Genomic DNA, 24,593 nt, shown 5'->3' with positions numbered 1-24,593 from the left:
GTACGGATATTTCTTCATCCCGTTGGTTTTTAGGTAGGAAAAAAGTAAAGCTCTTTCCCTGGATCTCTTGAAACCTGTGGCAGAGTTACTACATTCAATGAGAGAGAGGGGGGAGGCCAAAGTGTAGTGCAGGTGTACAGGGAGGAGATAATTTGGTTTATTCTTTACAGAACATAGCAACAAAAGGAAGAATGTCTTTCAAACAGAGTTTGAATAATAGGAGGCAGAGAATGAAGAAATTGGGTTATTATCTTGTCAATGCAATTTTTTGTTTCTTATCTGTCTAGGATAATTTTAAATTACTTAAGTGGGATATTAATGTTAGAATTTCTTAATGTGTCTTATAGAATGCGGAAAATGTGTTTAATGTATTGTAGATCTTGGCTAAGTCCCAGAAAGAATGCTTCAGTTCGACATCAGAAGGTTTTGGGGTTTGTTTTTCAAACATAAGGAATAAACATTTCTAATTAAACATTAATTCTTCAGAATGTGTTTCTAAACTTATAAGAATAAGATACCCATGATATAACCCAAATGAAGTTCTGATCTTGTCTGTCTAATGAAGAGTATTTGTGTACATAGCTAAGTTTTAATGGAACTCTAAGAAAGTATATGTCTGGAAAAAATACAAAATTGTCATCCCTTTGCAAGAGCACAGTGAAAAGTTCAAATGTACTCCTTTTTGGTTCTCGGTCATGCAAAAACAAAAAGTGGTATTCTAACTGGAAAGAAAAATAACTGTTTGGTTTTGAAACTTGAGTCAAGTGATTCATAAGCTGTTCTGGTTAGTTTCAAGTTTAGAGACTTGAATGATACTTTCAAGTGTAACTGTATGTGGTCCCAATATAAGATATTTTTGTATTTGGTTGCTTCAAGATATAGATGTGTCAGATGGCTTTCTGAGAGGGATTGAACAAACTAGCTCCCAAGTAAGACTGTAGGCTGCATATGTGTGGTTCGTTTGAAAATAGCTTTCACTATCACCAAGTACAGATTTGAGAGCCTTCTCCCAGAAAGAGGTGCAAGCTTCCTTCCTTCAACACTCCTTTTTTTTTCTTTTTTCTTTTTTTTAAGGAAGTGCTGAGAATGTGCATAGTGAATGAGAAAGTGCTGAGATAGTATGCTCAAGTAACTTTGTGAAGAGTGAGTTTCTGTTAATAAATAATGTATAAATTAATAATTTTCTTAACTAAAACTATAATGAAGTCTCATTTAAATACAAAGCTTGGAAGTAAGGTTAAATTTTCGTACTCTAAGAAAATTAATTCTCCTGTAGATACTCTAATTGAATTTTAATAAATAGAGGTTTTAATTCTTTGTCCTTGATACAGTCTTTGGGTAAATCACTTTCTTAGACTTCTAAAACTTTTACCTGTCTCACAAGGGCAAACTGGGGAGTAATTAAAAATTGTCAGGGCTCGAAGATACCAGTTCCTTTAAGTAGGATATCTTAAAAGAGTTAAGATGGCTTTGGCAACATCTATGTCTACTTACTGACCTCATTGTGCTTTAGAAAGCGAATGAATGCTGTATTCCAGCACATTTTATTCCCCCTCCCATAAACAAATACATTCAGATAAGCATGCTGAGGTGTGTGCATCATACTGCCCTGTGTCAGCAGCTTGACAGTTTCTTCTTTTTATGTTCTTGTCAGTTGCTGATTTTTATATCTGATGCTAAACATCAAAATTGTTTTGATTTTTTTTTTTTTTTAACTTGTCTTCTCCAGCAAGCAAAAAGAATTACAAAGTTCAAGAAAAAAAACTCTGGTTGGATTACATATTAATTTTTCTTTACTTGGATTCCATGTAATGGAGCTTGAAATTAATATGGGTGCGTTATTAACTAATTGTGTATATTTTATCATATTACAAAAAAATGAGGAATACTAATTGTTGCTTCAGTTGTGGAAAAGGAAGCATGAAAGCATGAAATGTTTTAAAGAGGTAGAGCTGAAAATTACTACCTCTGAACAGTGTTTCTAGTAGGTGCTTAAAATGTGAAAAATGGGTATCAGCAGTGTCTCTAAAAGTGTATTGCTCAAACACAAATTTTAAAGGAGATTGTACTGTGAACTAGACTTTCAAAAATACGTTTTTATACATCTCAAAATGAAACAACCTTAAAAGTTAAGTCTTGATTATTGGGTCTGCAGTGTGAAGATTTTGTTTGATTAAATTTTGATGTAGATATACTGATTAACTGCCATTATGAGGTTTGCTTTTTAATTATAAAAATTAAGTAGGTGAATGAAAAAATAGAAATGTGCTGAAATACATCTTAAAGCTTGTCTTTGTCATTTGTCTTTTTATAGTCTTGATAAATGCTAATTAATAGTCTTCTGAACTTTTCTCTGTCCCTTTTTTCCTTTCTGCTGTGTTTTCACTACTTTTAGCGCTTCAGCATGGAAGGGATCTCAAATGTCATACAGAATGGCTTCCGCCACACGTTTGGAAACTCGGGTGGAGAGAAACAGGTGCTGGGCTATCTTTTCTCTTTTCCTCATTCTTTGCCTGCACTTTCGGTAGGAGCTGAGATCTTGAAAATTGACAGTAGTTGAAGATAAATGCTGAGACAGGAAAAAATAGGACAAAAATGTTGGAATCTGTATTCTTTCCCTGCCTGAGGACTCTGATCAGCCTACGATCTTTTTCTCTCCTCAACAGCTCAAGACAGTCAGGACTTGATATCCTGATACACTGAAATAGTAACCCTTATTTCTTACCCCAGACTAAAAGTCTATTTTGGTATGATGCATGCTTCAAATACATTGCATGTCTGTAAAAATCTAATATCCAATCAAAGAATATGTATCAGGTTAGACATAACATTTCAGCCTTCAGCATTAAGGACTTGGGTAACATCTCCAACTGAAAAAAGGTTTTGTTTTCTTTTTTCTTCAAATGTTCAGAGCTGATCTATCTAAAAACAGAGTAGCATCTGGAAAATGCATGGGCTTTATTGTATGGGTTTTTTGCCTTTTGAAAACCACATGACATTAAAAGCAGCCAAATGTGTGCAATGCAGATTACTGATATAAAATACATAAGCCATAGGCAAGTTTGTGTCTTTTCATCGACTATTTAAATGTTGAAATATACAGCACAGAGACCCAGCTTCAGTGGGTATCACTGCAGATGTTACATACAGCTAAGTAGCAAGATTCTTATGCTTTATTTCAAAGTAATACTTAATTGTTTGTTTCAGAACTGTAGTTCTGAATTAGGGGGTTTTGGGGTTTGTTTGGCTTTTTTTTTTTTTTTTCCCCCCTCTGGTGAGAAGTCCATTGAGGCAATAAACTGCCTGGTAGTTTAGAAGTCATGTCTGATCAGGCCTTTGTCTGGAAGATGACTGGAGTATCCTGCAGAGGAGTTCAGGAGGTAAAACAACTCCTCTTAAGTGATTCCTGAATCATGGGGTTACAAATCATGGACTTACCCTCTTTCTCAAGCAAGGTATATGTATCAGAGTTCATGAATACATAGATCCAGCTGTTTGTCCCCAGCTTTGGGGATCTTGAACACATGCATAGAGCTTACCTAACAGAGTTTTTAATCACTCCACATTATCTCAATACTGCTAAAATAATAGCTGTGCTGGTTTTTTTTCCTTCTTTGCTATCTTTACCATTTAATAATAAATTACGTCTGTTTACCTGTATCTTTAGCTATTTTAAATATCATGTATTTTCATAAAGTGAACATATTTAGCTATGCCAGGCCCTGTTACTTGTGCTTAAAGACTTCTTTTATATGCATGTCTAGTCAAATGCACCTTTTGACTGCCTCCTAACTTTCTAGACATAAGTAGCATAATCCTATATTAACAATAACACTGATTGGATAACTCTTCCAGTCATTTTTTTAGTTAGTTCATATCCTTGTTAGCAGGGTTATGGGTTTTTTTCCCCTTCCTGTATCCTAAAGCCAATCATGGAAATAACAAGAACTTAAAATGAAAACTAGGGGAGAAAGGTAGGAAAGATACCAGCTCTTTTCTGATTTCGTCCTGGAAATCCATTTTTCTATGGCATTTGTTTTTTGTTTGGGGTGGGTTGGTTAGTTTGTTTTTTGTCACATTACCAAACCCTGGCCCTGCTTTTAAAACATTGGTGTCATCTTCCAATTGCAGCAAGTTGCAAAGTGAAAAAAGTATCAGATGCTGAGTTGCTTAGTGCTGCTCTCAGCATATTCATATGAGTGATTTTTCAGGGTGTATTGTCATTATAAACTCACATTCAAGTTTTTTCTCCTGGCAGGGAAGAGTTAGTTAACAATCTGGAGTTGTGCTCAAAAAAAAAATGCAAGAACAGACAATTTTTTGTGTACCTTAGAAGGCAGAAGTTCATACACAAAGTCACAACATAAAGTTTATGATAAGTTCGTACGGTTGCTTCAGAACTCTTTTCAGTCTTTAATTTTAATGGTATTTACCACATTTACTATTTTCTGGTAGTATTACTCTGATAGTGGGTACTTTCCTTTTTAAAATATTAGTCCTTTTTTTGTGTGTGTGTGTTTGAGACATAAATGAAAATGACTTGGAATTTTTCAACATTTAAAGAGGAACTTCCAGTGGGAACTCCCTGTTCCCATCTGATAATGCAGTTGGAAAAAAACACCACCAACTGCATAAAAGCCGTTGAAATGTTGGTAGCTCTTTCTGTGGTCATATTTCCAGAAGAAAATTCAAGATAGTCATCTTCATTTAGATTTTTAGAAGAACAAAAGAACACTTCCTATGGGTGATTACAGATTGCAGTGGGAATTGCTGCTTATCATGTTGTCAAATCTGCTTCAAAAATTTAGAGGTCCCAGTAGACTTAACACTTGGTCATGTCAGTAAGCTACTTCAGTCATTTTTTTTCTCCTTTTTCATAATACGTTATCCTTCACACAGCAATTCAGGGAATGAGTTTTTATAGTGCTATTATAGAGACTTATTGCTACAGCAGCAAAGTATTGATGAGAAACAAAATGATTTCTGGAAACTAAGACAGAAATTTTTTTTTTTTTTTTTTTTTAATTACTACTATTAGAGAGGAAAACTGGAAGGTGGAGTTTACAGAAGAAGGAAAACGGGGAGTATTGGTATTTGGTCCAGTGAAACATGTCCTAGTAATTTATTGTCTAGGTAAAGGGTAGAATGCCACTTAGTTCTGAAGGCTGGAAATGACAGCCTGAAATCTGATTTCTGAGTTAGTAGATCTACTTTCATCTCTGACATTTGCAGATTTAACAGCCTTATATCTAGCTATTGATTCTGGTAATTTTAGTAAGAGTGCAGTTCTCTAATGATACCTGTTGGTTATATCTGCTGGAAAAGAAATTGAAAATTGACTGTTTCGTAAGAAGCGTTGCATACTTTCCTCTGCTGTGATGAGTGGATGTGAGAAAATGCAAAAGGAAAAGGGAGGGAGAAGAGTGCCCTGTGTTTGCATAAGGTCTTCGTGAGGTGTCGGTACGTCCTGTACAATAGGTTCTCTTCAGTGACGCAGAACTGAGTCTGTTTGGCTTTTAGGCAGAGGATATGGTTGAGCATGAGGTGCGTGATCCTGCTCTAAACATGGCAACGGTTATAGCTGTGTTTGGCAACGCTAAATCTCCTTCTGCAAAGTGAACGTCTTCACCAGAGTGTGAGTTACACTTGACTCTTGCTGACGTGCTGCTAGTAGGAGAGGAGACCTTGTATATAACGTGTTTTCTGATTGTTACATGGACAATCATGTGTATCTCAAGTTGAATGAGAGATAGAGGGTTGCTTTGCCTACTGCCTTGTAGCTGTTAACCCAGAATAAAGTTCCTGTTAAATTCTTAAAATGAATTGAGAGAGATTTCAGGAAGAATTTTCATTAGGGAAAATTCCAGCGATTTCAGTACTTTTGAAATGCTGACCTCTTTAAGAAGAATATGCATTCATGTAGGCTGCAAAGTAAGATGTCGCCTAAACGCATTTAATAAAAGAGCAACAGAGTCGCTTCAAGAACTTGAAAATAAATCTTGGTTGCACTGCAGGTATGCAAATCCTGAAAGACTTAAGAAAATTTTTGCTTTTTTTTTTAAAGCTGATGAGAATGAAAGATTTCAGTAAAGAGTAAACAGAACAAAAATGGAGTTCATTTGAAACAATCTGTTAGCACACTTGACTATTAAAACTGAGAATTTAAATCAAAATTCAAATGGTGGGGTCTTATGTTTAATTAGGCTTGCTTTGTTCCTTTTGGTTGGAAGTGTATAGCATCAGAAGGTGAAAGTTGTCTGTTTTCATTTTCACCTGACTGTGGGGCAGCCTAATCTTCTTTGCACAGAGGACTATAGATCACGTTCGGAGCTGGGACTGGGCAATGCTCTCTGATCTGTCAAAATCCTTGGAATGTTTCACATTCTCAGTAAGAGTTAACAAGTCACTGAGAAAATCCTATGGCTGTTTTGAGGTTGTTCAAACGCAGCATATGCTGAGTTTGAAGATTTTTTTAATTATTATTTATTTTTTATTTTCCCAAATACTTGTTAGCACTCTTCTACAAACCTGAATGCCTTACTTAAGGCACCCCCACAGCCTGCATCACTTGCATTCTGTAATCCTTTAAAAAGCTGACTGTTATCAGTTTCCCAAGTTATTTGACAACAGTATCAATATTTACCTGGAAAGATTTTTTTTTTTTTTTTTTTAAATCTGCTTCCTGGAAAGAAAGAATTGCTTTCTGAGTTTGGATACAAGTGATGACACTCACATGGTATTTATACTTTTTTTTGTTGTTGTTGTTAAGAGCAAGTCTGAAAATTGTTCATCTGTATATATAGTGTTGTTTGAGGGGAGGTGGTGGGAAGGTTGTTCTTCCAGCTTTTATTTGATTGTAAGAAGTACTTTAAATACATGAAGGACTTCTGGAGGGAGAAGAGGAAAGATTTTGCTATTGGTGTGCATAGGCTCTAAGGAAGAAACCTAACAGAGAAACTTTTTACTGTAAACAGCTCTAATTTTTTAAATACTTTTTTTTTAGTGTTTAGCTGCATGACTTCTAAAGTGGTCACATAATTTGGAAAAAAAAAGTTGGCTTCTGTGATAAAAGCTTTGGGATAGGAAAGGTAGAATCTTAATCTCTTGTGAAATACATATTTTGAAAAGTTTTTATTGGTGGCTAGCAATTTCAATTGCTACAACTTTTGCAAAATAAAATGCAAGCAACATAAATTGCATGAAAGGACCATCAAGTAACTCTGTTTTTCATTTGACAGTACTTAACAACCGTCATTCCTTATGAGAAGAAAAATGGACCCCCATCTGTTGAAGATCTTCAAACGTTAACCAAAAGTAAGCATATAAAGTTCCCCCATGATCCCTTCCTCTTTGTATTTCCAACTGTGGTTGCTCAAAACCAATGAATCCATACAGTTATCTCTTCCCCCTTACACTATGGCATGTATGTAAAGTTATATGATTTTAACCATGCATTTTGGCCATTTTTTACTTGTTTTCTGAGCCTTCATGGTATGTTTGTTTTCTAGCTGTTCTCTGAAACCCTGAAGGCTAGAAACTTGCATATGTCAGAAAGTAAATGTTCTCACATTATTTCAACAGGTGGGCCTTCCGGAAAATACTGCATGTCATAGAATTTGGCAGTACTGTCTTATAGTACCTGATATACCCCTGTTTGTTTAAACTTGCTGTCGTTTATTGAGGTTATTGTAATGACTTCAAAAATTGGAATGGATGTTGGGACACTAGTTGCATAATGATTGCACTTGATTGCCTTTAAAATAGCCAGCTTCTCTCTTTTTTTTTTTTTTTTTTTTGTGAATAAATTCTAATAGTTAGGAAGTATAAACTAAAGAGAGTTTTGACAGTGCTTTGAATTCCCCTTTCTTCACATCTTTTTAGGCCAGATCCTTAAAATTATTTATAAGTTCTAAGTCCTCTGGTTTTGTTTTTTTTAATTCTAATTTGCATGAAAAATAAGGTTGTATTTTTTAAAAATTAATTATTAAGGTGGTTAAATACATCAGAGCGTCTCTGGGAGTCAATGGCATCTCCGTCATTTGAGGTTTATAGGAACAGTTTAAAAATAGATGGTAGAGTGCGTCAATGTGTTTGATCAGATCCCAGTGCAGGGCTTTGGATCTAACCATGTCTTAATGTGCTTTCCAGCAGCACAGGTCTGTGATTTCACAGGTGGCTGAGGGATGGTAAAAGGCTCATTGGTTGTTTCCTGGGAAGGGAAAATAAATATTGTACAAATTCTGGAGTAAATGAAATGTTTAAGCAGGAATTAAATTCCCTTTATTTTTGTGCAGTAGGCACCCTTAGCTGGTAATTCATACTTATTCTGTGACAAATGGATTTTTCATTTTATATTTACTCCTGCAGAGAAATTTTATCCTCTTGCCATATTTAAATTTCACTTGAAAATATTCTCAAAAATTCAATATTAAGCAGAGAGAGGTTAAAGCCTCCTGAAAACGTTTTATGTTGTTTGACGGATTATTAACAAAATGTCTTGTACAAATGCACTGTAAAGAGTGTTAACACTATTGCCTTCTGTGGGCTGGTTGGAACTTGATCCTGTGACTCAGTTGCAGATTTCTGACTCACTCTCTGCTGTTGCTAAGGCAGACAGTAAAGCAGGTGTTTAGGATTGTTTGGTTCGTTTTTCTTTCAAAGCTGTGTGTTATTCCGTAGTTATGAACACTAATGTCTGTCTTCAACATAAAAATTGAAATAAAATACTTGTTATATTTCAAGTTCAGAGTCTCATATGAGGAATTTGGAGTTTATTAAATACTGCTATTCAGTATAATTCTGTACTTTTGATTCTTTCAGTCTTGTGCAGTGCACTTCATAAAGGATTGTCATTGTTTTTGTTTATGGAGTAGCAGACAAGCTTAAGTCAAGTCCTAGCTGTCAAGTCAAGCTAGTCCAAATGTTTTTCCTTCTTCAGAAATATGCAAGGATGGACAATTTTGACTTGATATAAGTCACAAAAACGGCATTTTGCCATTATTTTAAGTTAATGCCAAATTCAATCACGTATTTAAGATTTTTCTAAGCTACAGCTGCTAATGTTCATCTTTTCAGGGGAAAAAAACTACTAACATTTTCATCAGATCATTCACAGCAGTGTTTCTCCAGAAAAGTGTCATTATTCCATGATTCAGGGTGAAGATCAAGGAAATAATAAGTAATGGAGCATACTTTTTTGCCTAAGATTTCCGACCCTCCAGTAGTTGTTAGCACATTTTAGTTTTAGACATAGTGACTTTCTTTTGGAGAGATTTTTTTTTATAGGGAAGAGGTGCTTTTTTGTTGTTATGACTGATGACATTTTACTGTCATAATTAACAAAGTAAAATGGATCCCTTGCATCCATCTACTGTGGAGTTCAGTGAGAATTACACAAGTGAGAGGTGGAGATACGATGTGTCTCATTGTATCTTCTCATATTCCAGTTAGGAGTTTTCTTACTAATCTGGTAGTAATATCCCTATGAGTAGCTTAAACAGCTCCATGGTGTTTCTTTTGAGAGTGTTGTCTTTAATTTATGACTAAATACCTGAATTTTTTTTTTCATACTTTAGTCCTGCATGCCATGAAAGAGGATAGCGAGAAAGTGCCAAGCTTGTTAACAGACTATATTTTAAAGGGTGAGTATGTTTCTTAGCAGGGATTTTTTAATTCTAAATTAACTTAATGTACATACAAGTGTGTTTGAAAAGAGTAGTCCTACAGCATTCGTGAATTATGTTGCCCTTCTATCAAACACAGCTCTTATTTATATTCGAGGTGTCTGAGCATATAGTTCATAAATAAAACATGTTTACTTTGTTTGTGATAGTATAATAGAGCAAAGTATGTGGTGTATATTCAAATAGCTGAAGGACATCAGCAGGAGCAGAGCAGTCTGGCTTACAAAGTTAAATGGGTATAGTTAAAAACTTGTGTTGTACAGGTTTTTCAGAATCAGAATTCAAACTGCCTATAGTAATAATGCATTTGCTAGATGAAGTGCTTATAGCTTCATTTTAAGTGTTACCTTCTGATCAATAGTAAAAATTATTTATTTTACATTTACTTGTTATACCTTCTTCACATTTTATTTAAAAGGTTTGTGTACAAGTCATTTATTTTCCAATCTTACACAATGATTATATTAATAGAATGTCAGACATTGAAAATCACTGCTTGCTTTAGCTTTAAGGAGTTGTTCCAGGTATATTATTTCTGCTTCATGTTCATATGCTGCAAAGTTTTTCTCTTCTTTTGGTATCATGTTTTCCAAGTCTCACTATTTTTTTCAAATACAATAATTAACTTATCTCCCTCCATGTGATTTTTAAAGGGTTTTGTATTTCTTACACAGACTTCTGATCACTCTCATCTCGCAGAGATTTGAAAGTACTTTCAGGTTAAAGTTGTGGATGAAATTTAGTGTGCTGTTGCTTCAGAAAATCTGAAGAGAGCCATGCAGTATTCTAGAAGCTGCAACAGACTTCCTGTCAGAAGAGGCTCATTTCTAAGTCTTGTGTAGAGTTGCAGAACTACCACATACAATAAGAATGCAGAGATCCTTTCAGTTGATTCCTTTGATTTCTCCATTGTTTACTTACCCTTTCTGAAAATCCTTCTTAAATTAGACAGATGTATTTGCTTATGAGCTGAGAGCCATTTAGGCTCAAGATCAAGGTTTTTTTAGTGGTGATGGCACTAAAGTTTAGTTTTGTAAAGCAGAATCTTTGACCCAAGAGGATGAACTGTTGTCAATAATTAAAGCTGTTTGCTCTTCATCATGATACATCTGGTAGAAACAGATTGGAATGAATAGTGTTCTTTACAGTGTCTGCTCTTATTTTTAGATGTGGCTATCCACAAAAGCTTTCAGATTACTAGGATACTGAGAAGAAACAGGCTGCCTAGGGAAATGGAGAAATCTTCTGCAGAGAAGGCTTATAAAAGCAGATTAGCTGAACATATGACAGGATGATCTAGGAAGCTTGATACTGAGGTTCCCTCCTACCTCTGCCTCTGCATGCTCATGACTTTAAAATCACCAGGGATGTTCTACTAGCTAGATGCAACAATTACAAAAACATCATACACTAAATGTGTTGGATCAAACAGGTCATCATATACAAGGACTGTTGTCTCTAAATTGTAGAACACAAATGATGGGAGTATGAAGAGTAATCGCTCACTCACATCACTCATACTGAAAGGAAAAGGTGATTTTCCCTCAGCTACCATTTCATTACTGAACAGAACTAAGCCTTTCTTGGTCTTCTGTGGTCTTTTTGCACAACAGCAAGCAATAGTGCAAGCTAGTAAGCACAGAATTTTACTCTTCCTTTCAATGTAGCCTTAACTAAGCTTCATATTGCTATGTTTAGATTATGTTAAATATTTATAGTTCTGCTGACAGTGTTACATTGTAATGTAGATTTATCCTGTGGAACAGGCAGTCTTCCAGTTGTTTCTGAAGTTGTAATCTGTTTCTCTTTTTCTGCCACTAAAACTTCAGGCCTGAAGCATCAGTGAGGCTTCATACGTGGTACAAAATACTCCCAGCCACCTGTCTGTTGTCTGGAAATTATTTTTAAAGCTTGTTAAAGCGAGATTAGGTGATTCTATACAATTGCTTAAAGCAACTTTCAGGTCAGCTGTTGTACCTGAAATTCCAACCTAGTCCTTGAATTTCAAAATAAAAGGAGTGACCTACTTTTTGAAGAGTCTGCTCTCTTCACTTAAAAGATTAAAGATGTCTTGGCAAGGTGAAAATGATTATGAGGATTTAGGGGTTTGAATTTGTTTTCCAAAAGAAGCAGGAGGATAACAAGTTCTGGACCCAGTAATAATCACCCATATGGTATGGTGATAATTGTATTCATTTTACATCTGTTTACTCTATGATCCACTTATTGTCTTATACTGAATAGATTCCATTTCTTTTTATTAAGCTTTAATCAAGAAATGAAATTTTGAAATGAGTGAATTATATCACCAAAGATATATTGTTCTGTTAAAATCTGTTAACTTCTCGTTCCTTTGAGGATCATTTCTTCCAATCTTGCAACAAAAAACCAGGCAGTAAACTATATGTGGTGATAGAATATGTGTAGCCTTATGGAAAATCCGGTTAGTGTGGCATTTGTCAGCACAGGTAAACCTTCTTTATAGCTCTATATTCCATTTTACAGCGGAAAAAAAAAAAATCTTACAAGTAAGTCCTTAATGATTTTTTTTTTTTAAAGCAGCACTGTCTTTTTATTCTATGGTATTTAAAAAATTAGAATATGCAGTCTTACATGGGTGTTATGGCTGTCCACCGAATTAATAATGAACTTGCCCAGATATTGTTGGTTACTGTTGAAAAGTTACTTAGATTGTTTAGAAGCAAGAGCTGAAGAAAAAATATCAGGAAAAAAGTGATTCTAACAATTGCCATAGTATTGTTGGCATAATGTAATGGGACAAATAAAAGAACAACGCTGTGAACCTGGAAAGGTTAATGGAACAATAAGATTGAGCAATAAGTGTTGATTTAACAAGAAATCTTGCCAATTCACTGGTGTTCTGATAAAAACAGACAGTGAAATAAGTTTATATTTTCTCTGAATTTCATAGTGTTTTTGTAGAAGTGTCACCATCTTGAATATCTTGAACTAAATGCCAAAATAATTCTGAAATTTGTGAAAGACTAAATTTGAATCATGTAGGAAGACACACACAGACCCCCTCTGTGTGTGTTGTCTAATACTTGATTATCTTCATTTAATAATGATTGAGTAAACTTGTTTTGGCAAGGCAGTTTGGGCAAGAGCTGGAGCATGGCACTGGAACTTGAAGGAGAGTTCTGCAATCAGATCTGCTATTGACCTTCTGTGTTACCATGGATCATTCTTGCACTTTTTTTCATAACCAGCTAACACTTCTGAAATGCTGGAAGTAGAAATCCTCAGAACATGGGATGTGCAAATCTGGTATAATAAAGAAGTGAAAAAGGCCAATGCAACTTGGTGCATTTCATGTTAGTAAAAAAAAAAAAAAACAAAACCCTCCGTATGCATTTCTGAATAGGATTATTAGTTTTGAAATTATTTCTGGTGTTTGCTTTTTTAAAGCATCCTCTTTTCCCAATTTCTACCGCCCCCTTGTGTCCCCCAAAATGTTAAAAATATCATCATTTTGTCCTCATGCTTAAGTCCCTCTTTCCAGTGATGAGTTAGCTCTCCCCTCGATCTATTCCATAGGGAGTACCTCCTCACAGGTAAGAATCCCAAAGCCAGACTACGTACATATTCTATGTAGCCTCTTGTACAACGCAGTAACCTACCTTCTGTTGTTCGTGTTACTCTTGATGCAACCTGAATTATTTTTAAGGGGATTTTTTTCTTTTTGTGGGGTTTTGCTTCTTTTTACTTTTCAGTGAACATTTGCATCCTGAAGTTAGTAATAATGAAAGGGACTTAGTGATTTACTTTGCAAGTAAATTGTCGTTTGTCTCCCACCAGCGTATGATTCATATTATATTTCATAGATTTAGAATGAAAATAGATGGTAATGTGAAATTGATAAGCATTTGCAATTGTGCTTAAATTTTTCTGAATATATTTTAATATATTAATATTGTTATTATATTTTATCACTAGGGGTCATGAAGTAGCAACTGAGATTTGGAAGAGGGTGGGGAAATGCATTTGCTGATAGGGAAAGAAATATCAAGCCAACACTGAAATACTTGATCTTAGAAAGCACACTTTTGGACTGAAGCTGGCAGCTTACTAAGCTCACTGTATTTAAATGCTGTTTGTGCTCATCTTTCTACTGATCTTTTTTGATGGTTTAACAAATATAATCTGCTTTGAAAACATCGGGTTTCTTTTCTTTGAAAGACCTACACAAGCGAGTAAGCAGCAAAGTTTCCTGTGCACAGGTTAAGCTGTAAAGCAGGGAGCACAGATGGAGATATTTTTGTCATATCGTACAGTTTCACTGGTTTTAGGTGTCACAACAAGAATAAGTACCATATCCTTAGAAGAAAGTATGTTTGTATTGACTATACCCATTAAACTATATTTTTTTTTTTACAGAAGCTTTCAGTCTTTCTTCCTGCATGTATAATGTAATGACTTTCTGCATTATGATTTATTTGCCAAGTACAGTAATGCAACAAGTAGTAGCATCTGTAATCCTTGAAGTATGCAAGTTTAGGTTGCTTTCTGAAGAAAATGCCTCTGTACAGTCGTGTTGTCTGTCTCTTCAGCCTCACAAATAATAATTGCCAATTTAAACCCCACAAGACTGAAAGAAGGGTTGTGGGAATAACTGCATTTCACAAATACTGTAGGGAACTATCTAGGTAGGAGAAGGACTGAAACCACTGTTTCTATTGAGCTAAAGGCTGTTGGCTTTGAAAAACCAACATCCAGTTGGCCAGATAGCTTTTATGTATTCACGTACCGGTGAATGCACTTACAGTAGCTCCTGTCAGTTTGGGGGCATGAGGACAGAGGAACAATATGGGGAGGACCTGCTGGGATGGAGTTCACAGCAAATTTAAAGTAGAACCTGAGGAAGGCTTTGTAGGAAGGGGTATTACCTAGTTTTATTGTTATGAGGATAAGGAGGAATGTCTGAGGCAATCTGCTGGAAGCAAGGGTTCCTTAATTTAGCTACTTACGGAACTAATCGATCTATATGAAATGTTAGCCTGTAGATATACACAGAATCAAGATATTAGGGGTAAGTTGTCTGGTATCAACCTGGACACATTATTTCAAGATTATTAGTTTTTACCTCTAGTTTTTACAAAATTTGAAGATTTGACTTCATGTACAGGGATAATTTTTGAATATAACATACTACCAGTATGATACGCAAACTGAATAAATCATTCTTTGTACCCCTGCAAGGTTAATTTTTTTCCTTAATTTGAGAACACATGTAAAGTGTAAATAATTGTGACATTCTTAAAACAGAACTATTATATATAACAATATATAAGTATGTATTTATAGCTGAAATAAATGCCTTTGAAATCAGATGTGTCCTTACAGTAAACTGTTCTAAGATGTGTTTATTGCTAAGCTTTGTGTTCTTTTCCAGTTGTCCTTAAACAGTAATTGTGACATAAAAATACAGTGCTAAAAATAATATGCTATGCATGACTACTGAGTAAAATGCATGAAATATGTCTAGTATTATTTTCTTTTAGGCTTTTTTCTGAATGTAGATGTCACGAAAGCAGAATAATTTTCCATCTTTCAGCTTGTTTTGCCATTTCATATCTCATCTTCCAAGCTTCTAGTAAAGACTTAAAAAAAAGCCAGTTTTTTGTTTTAATAAAGCAAGAATTTACACCTTGTTCTGTTTTTAAATTATGCAAGTATTTCAGATAACAAGAACATTTATTTTCTTGCCTTGGAAGTTTTTGTTTAATTGTTACACCTGACTTCTTTATTTGCTTTTGTGTTGTGCTAGCATTGGTTTGAAAGCTGGATTGCTCTGAGGTTTGTGTTTTACATGTGAAACAGGAATGAGAAACATGTGAAGGACATGTCTTATCTTCCCACTGTGTGATTCAAGTACACGCACCAGAATGAGAAAGTAGAGTTAGAATCTCAAATTGTCTGTGCATATTTTTAAAATATAACTGCACGCATCACCTTTTATTTAATGTTCTGTTTTCTAACAGAACCTCAAAAAGCACTGTTTAAGACATGACCTTTAGTTAACTCATTTCTGGATAATATTAGTTAAAGATAGTGGGTTGTGTCACTTAATTATCTTTTGAGAAGAGGATGATATCTTAATTGCCAGTTTCAATTGACTTCTAGATTTTACCTTGTTACTAATAGGATAGAATTCAACATTTAAGTATTTTAGTATATACAGTACATTTTTATACAGACTAACTTCACTGATGTTTATCAAGATGTATTTGTGGTTCTTTTGCAGTTCTGTGTCCTACATGAAAAGGGCTGCCTTTCAGAATTAGCCACGCTCCTTCCTGTGATGAGAAGCTTTCCATGGATATAACTCATAGTATTTTTTCATTTGGCACTATACCTAAACCAGTATGCATTTACCTCTTCTGTGTGTGCGTGGATTTTCTGGTCCTACAGTAAGTCTTCTGGGCATGACAACTCACCTATTTTAACTTAATAGTGCAATGAACTGGAGCAGGGAACAAACATTGTACAGTTTTACTCACATTGTTCTGGCTTTTTAAAGTCTATTTTTACATTGTATAGCATGTAGTAAATCCTCCACCACATTTTGTTGTTGGAAGGAAAAGTAAACTTTGAGTAGTGTAAATAAAATAAGCCTAGTTTTAAGGAATCCATATTTAAAAGCATCCTTAGTTCCTGTAGCAAAGATGCAAAAAGGATCATAGTCGGGCTTGGACTAAAAGATTCAAGTGAGTTCTCCAGGAAGCACTCTAGAACAGCGTTGGTGGAAGTCAGCATTTGACACTTCTTTTAAAATGGTAACTTTGAGCTATACAACAGTATTGTTCCTACAGTGAACAAATCCAGATTCTTTGATGGTTTGACATAAGTAATCGGTGTGTTACCTATCCTTGTCATAACAACACAAACATCTGAGTAATGTAATATTTCATATTTGTTTTTATTTTGTTAATGTTCATGTGGCTTAGATATTATCCCATATTGCTGCTATAATTTTACTGGTTTTAATAAGTGTTTGATCTTAATGAAAATGCTTCAATATATAAACATTTTAAAAGGCTATATCTTTTTAAAAATACATGTACAGTTTGAAAAACTTGCGCCTGGCTTCCAAGTTAGTATTCTATTGAGACATTCGTTGTTGTGTATCTCTAAATTTTACTACAAATCTCTTGTAAATTGTATGCACTGTCTCCTCTGTCATGATGTATCTTCATTCAAACAGATGAGAATGTATTTTACAAATCCTGTAAAAGAAACGTACCCCATAATTTCAACATTAAATACTTGTCACAAATAGTTTTGCCAGTCTTAAAGATTAGATTGAAATATAAGGAGTACTAATAAAAATAAAGGAACTATTTTCTAGGTTGAATTCCTATTGATTCTACACCCAGATTTATATACTGTGTATGTGAAGGCACTGGCAGATAAAGTTCTAAAGAGAGAAACATGTCTTTTCTTCAAACAGTTTTTTCCATTTAAAGTCTTCAGACTTTTTGTTAGTTGAAGAGAAATTTGCTCCTGAATACCTTATGTCACTTCTTTAATACTCAATTTTATCAGTCACCCAATACTCATTTTGATCAGTAAAACAAATTCAGTTTGAAAATAGTTCTTATAATGCTTTCTCTCTCTTTTTTTTTTTTTTTTTTTTCCCCCTGAAGGACTCAATATTTTTGTCTTTTGTGCCTTTTTAAGTTGGTAAAGTTTTCAGCTTAAAATTCTTTCCTCCTCCCTCTCCCCGACTTGGCCACCAATGGATACTTGCCAGCCTGCTCAGGAATAAATAGATCCTCTGCATAATTGTATCATATGTAAGGAAGGTGGTTTTGTTGCTTTGTTCTACTTCATTTGTGGTTTCTCTAACAAGAAAGCTGCCATTTATTTCTTTAGCTGATATGTTATGAACTCATTATGGCATGCTTTTTCTATAGAAATGCTTGATGTTGACTATTGATGCCTGGAAATTGGCAAAGGGGATGACCCTGCTTTGCTTCATTTTTTTAAAAAAAGATGCACATGTTGTGAAACACACCATCTCTCCAAATGAGATCTATTCAGAGATGTTTCAATCTGGTTTTGAGGCTTGAGGTGACAAGGTGGAACAAAAAAGAAGAAAATTAAGGGAAGAATTAAAAAAAAAAACCAACAAACTTTTGACGAAGTTTGTGTTGTTAGTTGTAGCAAATCCTGGATGACTTAAAGTCACGAAATACTAAACGTAGTAAAACTTGAAAGAAAACCCAACGCTAAACACCAGAAACAGCTTTAGTGAGCTAAGCATCTGCTTGGGTATATCATGCCCCTCATCAGACTAAACAAGATTTCATTACGAAAAATACCTGTTTACCTTGTATGTAGAATCCTGGCATTAAACAACAGCTACCAAAGGTGGCAAGTATTTTTTTTATATATATATGTATATATGTACATTAAAAAAATAGATCTCAAAACATTTGAATAAAGAGAACCATGCAAATCTGCTTTTCTGCTGAGTTCTATGTACTTCATATTCTCTATTATGCATCCTTTTTCCAGATGCATTGTTGAATCTTGCATTCTTTCAGGGAGCTGGATTTCATTATTCTTTTTAGTTTTAGCATGTGATAGCTGTAAATGCCCACCCAAGAACAGCTGCTGACAAACACCCTAGAAGAGATTTGGTAAAAATACATTTTTACCAAAATCCGTTCCATTTTTAATATGAAGAGTCCTGGAAGCAAAGTCTCCTTAAAATCATTGATTTTTAAGTTACTTAAAGTTTGGTTATTTGTATCACTTGCTTTAATAGCCTTTTTTTTTTTCTTTTTTGTTTTTTCCTTCTCTCTCTCTCTCTTTTTTTTTTTTTTTTTTTTTTTTTTTTTTAAATCCAGCCCTTTTTCTGAGTTTCAGCTGTTTTGTTTGATATAAGCTTATTCACTTGCTGGCTAGAGTCAAATTTGAGTTGGGGACTGTCTGGACAATATGTCAGAGGTAGTCAAGAGTTCTAGAATTATGTTTTCTTGGTTAAGGAAAGAAACTTGAAAACAATGTCAGTTCCCTTCGGTGAAAGATAGTGGTTTAGCTGGACTCTCAGCTGGTGTAGGTAATAGGTGATAAAGAACATCTGCTGTTGACTGTGCCAGGTAATTGTAGCCTTTAACTTGGAGCGGTGATTTTATTGCAGCAGTTCACATCATTGTTGCTTCCAGACCGGATTACCTTGGTATTCTTTCTGCGTGCGCGTCACTTGGAAACTGCAGCTAGCCTAGAAGTGGCACTCTGTGTGCTTGGCAACGGCGTTGATAATCACGTGTGTATCTCTGCACAGCATCGTTTACAGCAGCTGCCGCCTCATTTCCAAGGTGGCAATTTAAGATATAGGTTTCAACTCCTGAAGTTGTAGATGGTGCAGAGCCCGTGTAGCAGGAAGCCTGCTTCTCCAGCTGTGGCAGCAATGGGCAGTGGAGATCAGCAGCTTGCTCCACTTAAAACAGCATCTACCCAATTCAGTTGGGAAGGGCCTAGAAGCAAAGCCTTCTAGTGAAGTGTTCTCAGCTCTGATGCATCTAAGCCTGAACTTACTGACTCGTCTCATCATTCTGCAAAGTGTATCTTTCTTTTGGGAGATGGGGTTGTATTGTAACAGAATCCGTGTGGGTTTGGAACTATTTTCTGATTCAGCTATCAATCCTAATTTTTAAAACTTCTCGTGAACCTCCAAGTTATCCCTGGATATAAAGTCACTCCAGAAACCATAAAAACCCTCATCCAGTAAAAAAATGAAATCTCAGAACAAAATGGATCTTGAGTCACGTTGGGTGAATTTAGTGTTCTGCTTCTCTTGGGGGCACAGCAGTGTTTATTTTAAGCCTAAAAAGAAACTCTGTGATTGTCATACAGGAAATCTACCTGTTCTAACACTAAGATAATACAATTTCTTTTCAAGATGTCTGCAATTTTGCAGGTAGCAGTGAGTGCTAGGAGGGTTTTATAGGGCCCATCTAATGATGGAGAAGTGCTACATACCTTCCTTGCAGAGAGTTTCTTATCACTGAAGAATTAGAAGGAATGCTTTCATTTTTTAAGTGCTTTGTCCTAGCTGGTGAAATGAAGTGTCTTGTTCCCTTGCTCGTGTTCTTTTGATCAGGACCTAACACAGGAGTTCTTGCCTTTTTGTTTGAATGTATTGATCAGCGATGGCTCTCTGGATTTAGCTGGTCAGTGTCCAGTTGTAACAATAATTGTTGAAGAAACTGTATGAACTGGGAGAACTAGTTACTGAATTTTGTCGCTGTGTTTTGTTTTTCTCTCCTTTATAATCTGCAAAAGTTGGATAGAAGCCTCTCTTTGCACTGAATGCTAATTTAAACAGAGCTCATCATTTTGTTGTTCATTTTCCAACCTGTCTTTGTGTTTGGGTTTTATGTTAACTTTATGTAATAAATATTAATTTTAATTTTCTGTAGTGTTGCATGCGAATTTATGAATTCAAGTACGTGTTTCTTGGAAACAAGATGTTATAAGTTAGGCTGAATATAATGGGATGAAAAACTCAGCAAAGAAGGTAAAGTGTTTGGATTTTCTTGATCAGGAAAATGTTTGGAGAATGCCCCAGTTTTTTCAAAACTATGGAAAGCAGATTCTGATCCTACATCTGTTTCTGTCGATATGAAATCCTGCGCAGTTCTATGGCTTGATGGTATTCAGAGGACCGACCAATTCAAAGAAAACAATCCAGATTTTCCCACTGACTGCATTTTTGGCCTTCAGGAATATTCCATTGCCCACCTCCAGCAGGCTGGTGTACAGGAAGTCTTTCAAGTGGAATGGCAGCGTTGCTGTTCAAATGTCAGTTCATTTTTATTTGTAGACAGATGATTGACTACTCCCAGGTATGTTTCTCCTTCTGCTTGTATTGCCTTCACAGGAAAACTAACCGTGAAAAGTAAGCCCCATATAGATCATGCTGCTTATCTGTGTGTTTTGGAATCTGGGGTTGGGAGATTCCTAAATTAGCATAGAAGTCCCTCAAAACACCTTACAGCTATTTCATCATGAAAAAACGTCTCCACAGTATTACCTGCGTTCGCCTCCTTCCAACCTGAGGGACAGAAGTTGTCCTTGAGACAAATTTGAAAACAACAAATGCAGAACCTGTGTCACTTTCAGTTCCAGAAGAAGTTGATGATGTCTGGTAGCGATAGCATGAAAACAGTTGAGTGGAGAGCTGCTCCCTTCTACGTGCATCTGTCATTGATGCATGGAGGGAATGGTCATATCAACCTGTTCTAAACCTCATTGTCACCACAACCACTGAGCTTTTGCCTAAAATTGCACGATTGCTTCCTTCTGGCCTGTACCTCTCATCAGCCTGTGTTTCCTGGGCAGGGCTGCGTCCCACAGTGGCCCGCTTTCCCTGCCTCTGCCTGTGTTCCTTTCCATGTGGCCCTTCCTGCCCCTTCCCTTGTCCGTGCTCCCTCCCATGCCTGCTCCCGCCAGTATGCCTGAGGCTACCTCTGTGGTAACCCTTGCTCCCTGCCTCAGTAAGAGGAACACGATGGGCCCACTATCCTCCCCCTGCTACTCCAAACCAGTGTTTTTTCTTTTCCCCTTTTCCCAGCCTGGTGGCTATTCATTTGTGTTACCAGCTGTAAGCCCCTTCTTCCTTTTAAATATCCCATGGAACATAAGTAGTTAAGACTGGTATCTTTGAAGGGGGGAAATTCATGAGGGAGCTGGGTGTTGGGGGAATTGTGTCTGAGTATGCAAAGAAGCATCTCAGAAACTGAGCAAGTATGTGTTGGGGGGTGCTGACAACACGGAGGGCAAACACGTTGCAGGGCTGGCTGGCTGTGGTGGGCTGCTAGCACAGAGGAGCACTGTCAGAGCCGGAGGCAGCCACGGATGCAGTGAGTGTGAGGCTGATGGGCAGAAACAGTCAGGCTGCCTGGCTGCTGCAAGCTATTGAGTACTGAGCCCAGAAGAAGGGAAGGGGCTGCTGAGAAGGAGCAGGTCTGGGTGAAAGAGAGGCAGTTGTCAGTGCGTGACTCACAGTAGGAGAGAGTGTGCTGGGAGACTGAAACTCCCATTTTGTCTGTGTTGGTGTAAGTTGGTTTGTTTGTGGAGGCTGTTATGGTCTAGTTCTCACTTAGCTGGGTATAGAGGAACTCCGCGGTTTTTCTGCCTGCTCTGTCGTCATGTGCTTAAGGAGAAAACAAGGCTGGGCTGCGTGTGCATCTGTGGGGCACAGTCCTGCTGTGGTTTGTAATGGCTTCTCATCATCTTTGCACAGACTTCACAGTTCAGAGACGATGCACGTCATCAACCTTCCTAGTGTTTACCTGTCCTAGGTACTAGGACAGTTACCTGTTACTAGGTTTAACAATCTAGCTGAATGCCTGTTCTACTGAGGTCTTGGGCGGCACAGGTGAAGTTAGCAGGAGGTAAGTGATATTTACTCTGCTGTGAATTGGACTTGGACTCCCACAGAACCTGGTATCTGCAGGGTGGAAGAGACTCTGCCCTCACTCTTTGAAATTCGAGCATTCACAATCTGGCGTCAAAGGCAGGACTGCTACAGGTAACCTTGGTGCTTGGGAGTTGTTCCTGGTGGCAGTTCATGGCTTGTATTATGAAAGAGTGGGAGCCCATCTAGTTGCAGGATGTATAGGAGTCCTGCAAAGGTTGCTAAATAGTGTTGTGAATCCTTCAGTGTGTTGCTTCATGGCTTCTTCAACAAGTGGATGCAATTTTGCCTGTGAGGAACACATAAGTGTGGAGAGTGTCTTGCTAAAGGAGACTGTGGGTGACTAGGTGCGAAGTCTCTTGGGGTCCACTCTGTCCCAGGGCCTGTTCCAAGGACGCAGCACAGCCTGCTGTAGGACACAGCAGCCTTGCATAGGATACCAACTAGTCTTCAGTCCCTGTGAAGTCTTTGGTTCTCTAACAAGAATACAGTTCTAGAAATCAAGGTCTCAATTGTGGCCACGTTTGTCAGGGCCTGCAGAGTCTCAGGCCTCTTGAAGACTCTCTGCTTCTCTCTGTTCCAGTCAGGTTTGGTGTCTCAGTCCCACATCATGTTTAGTCTTGGCCAAGGGCGAGATTTAAGTGCCACACCTCAAGAGTTCTGGTCTTTTCTGCAAACTGTAGCTTCTCAGGATTGCATGATCACCATACTGTTTCAGGGTGTTCAAGTTTTGTTCAGATTCGGATCTCTTAAGCCTTCAGTTTGTCTGTTTCTGGAGTTTCCAGCTCATCTGGAGTTAAAAAGCCTGTTGCTGTCAGTCTGCAAGTTCTCACATGTGTTCCCAGGTGCCTGGGTCTCACAGCCATGTTATACAAAACTGTATTTCTCCCCCAAAAGACTAAAACTGGGGACAAGAGGTGAGAAATAGATTCCTGGAAAGTAACAGCCCATTAGTCATCCACTGATTTATTTCTATTCCTCCTCCCCCCTTTAGATTCAATGTTAGGAATGGTGCTGTTGTGCTGTGTTTGGATGCAGTCTTAGCAGAGGGCTCACGTTATTTGAGCCATCTGATGGCTTTTCCAATTGAGGACACCAGCAGAGTTACCATCAGAAACAGGGAGATCCTTGTATTTATGTGCATTCTGGAACTGGCAGTCTGATGTAGTTAGGGTTAGCGCTGGGTTAGGGTTAGCATCCATTCTGGAGTTAGACCACTGAATACTGCAATACCTCTCCATTTAAAAGGGGGACATGAGCCCCTTCTCATCTGGTCCTTATTTTCTGCTTAGGAGAGTCATTTCTGCTAGAATCGCTGTAATGGCCCATGGCTTTCTAAGATCTGAAGATTGCCGTTTATAGACGACTAGCTTTCCTTCTGTGGCATTTAAGAGTAATATGAGTTAGTAAGAGTTCTTTCTCAAATGACACCTTTAAAGGAGTATTTTCTCTCTGGCAAATGTCAGTCTGAAATACATGTGCCTGCCACAGGATGGCAGCAATCAGTCACCGTTGAAGCATCCTCTTTCAGTTCGCATATTACGTTTCAAGATCAAATCCAAAGATAAACTATTTACACTAGATCACTCTGTGAAGATGATATGACAAACACAGGAAAGCCTTTGTGTATTCTTATTCATTATTAATGAAAACCATGTTTTACAAAGTTTATTACAATATGATAATTTGCTTAGCTACAAAAGCTGGCCCAGGGGGATGAGCTCTGAATACCTTATCATATAGTAGTTTGTATGGGAGTTCATTCTTTGGGGGATTAAATACTGAGAGTGAGATATGTTATCTCTTTTTAATGCTCCCCAGAGAGTACATATTTAGTTCTTCCCAACATCTAAGGGGTTTCCACCTTTAGGCCTGGGTTTCCAGTGCCTAAGGTCATCTAAACAAGCCATCACTGCAATGTGATGGGGTCACTGCAGTGTGATGCCCAGCTGTGATATGACTTCAGTTTCCCTGGAATTCAGTGCCTGTTTGAAGGCATTCAGTGCCTGGAGCCAGCCATTTGTATTTTAGTTTGCTGTCATCTCATCTGAAACAATAGATTAATTTTTACATCCAGGCTTCTTTTAAGTCACTTGTAGTGGTCCCTGGTTGGTTCTGTAATCAATGTCATCAGCTGTGATCAGTGACCTGCCCCAGCACTGACTGGTAAAAGCACTGTATTCAGTAAGACTCTATGTGAAAGCTGAAGAGGATTTATAGCCTTTACTGTGTTGTGGTGCGATGACCTTGGCTGGATGCCAGGTGCCCACCAAAGCCACTCTATCACTCCCCTCCTCAGCTGGACAGGGGAGAGAAAATATAATGAAAGGCTCGTGGGTCGAGATAAGGACAGGGAGATCACTCACCAATTACCGTCATGGGCAAAACAGACTTGGGGAAAAAAATTAATTTAATTTAATTTATTACCAGTCAAATCAGAGTAGGATAATGAGAAATAA

At 37.0% G+C, this 24,593-nt stretch overlaps 1 protein-coding gene across 1 annotated transcript in view; it reads left to right on the top strand.

Annotated features, from left to right (window-relative positions):
• FEZ2 (fasciculation and elongation protein zeta 2) overlaps positions 1-17,268 on the top strand; it is a 28,263-nt gene extending 10,995 nt beyond the window's left edge. Inside the window, exons 6-9 of the mRNA XM_050893665.1 lie at positions 2,396-2,476; positions 7,239-7,314; positions 9,576-9,641; positions 15,949-17,268. Of these exons, the coding sequence (XP_050749622.1) occupies positions 2,396-2,476; positions 7,239-7,314; positions 9,576-9,641; positions 15,949-15,965 (240 nt within the window). The 3' untranslated portion in view covers positions 15,966-17,268. The remainder of the gene's footprint in view (positions 1-2,395; positions 2,477-7,238; positions 7,315-9,575; positions 9,642-15,948) is intronic.
• The last annotated feature ends 7,325 nt before the right edge of the window (positions 17,269-24,593 follow it).

The sequence above is a fragment of the Gymnogyps californianus genome, chromosome 3, assembly GCF_018139145.2.
Source record: "Gymnogyps californianus isolate 813 chromosome 3, ASM1813914v2, whole genome shotgun sequence".
In the NCBI taxonomy this organism is placed as follows: Eukaryota; Metazoa; Chordata; class Aves; order Accipitriformes; family Cathartidae; genus Gymnogyps; species Gymnogyps californianus.
This window is presented reverse-complemented; position numbering and strand designations above follow the sequence as displayed.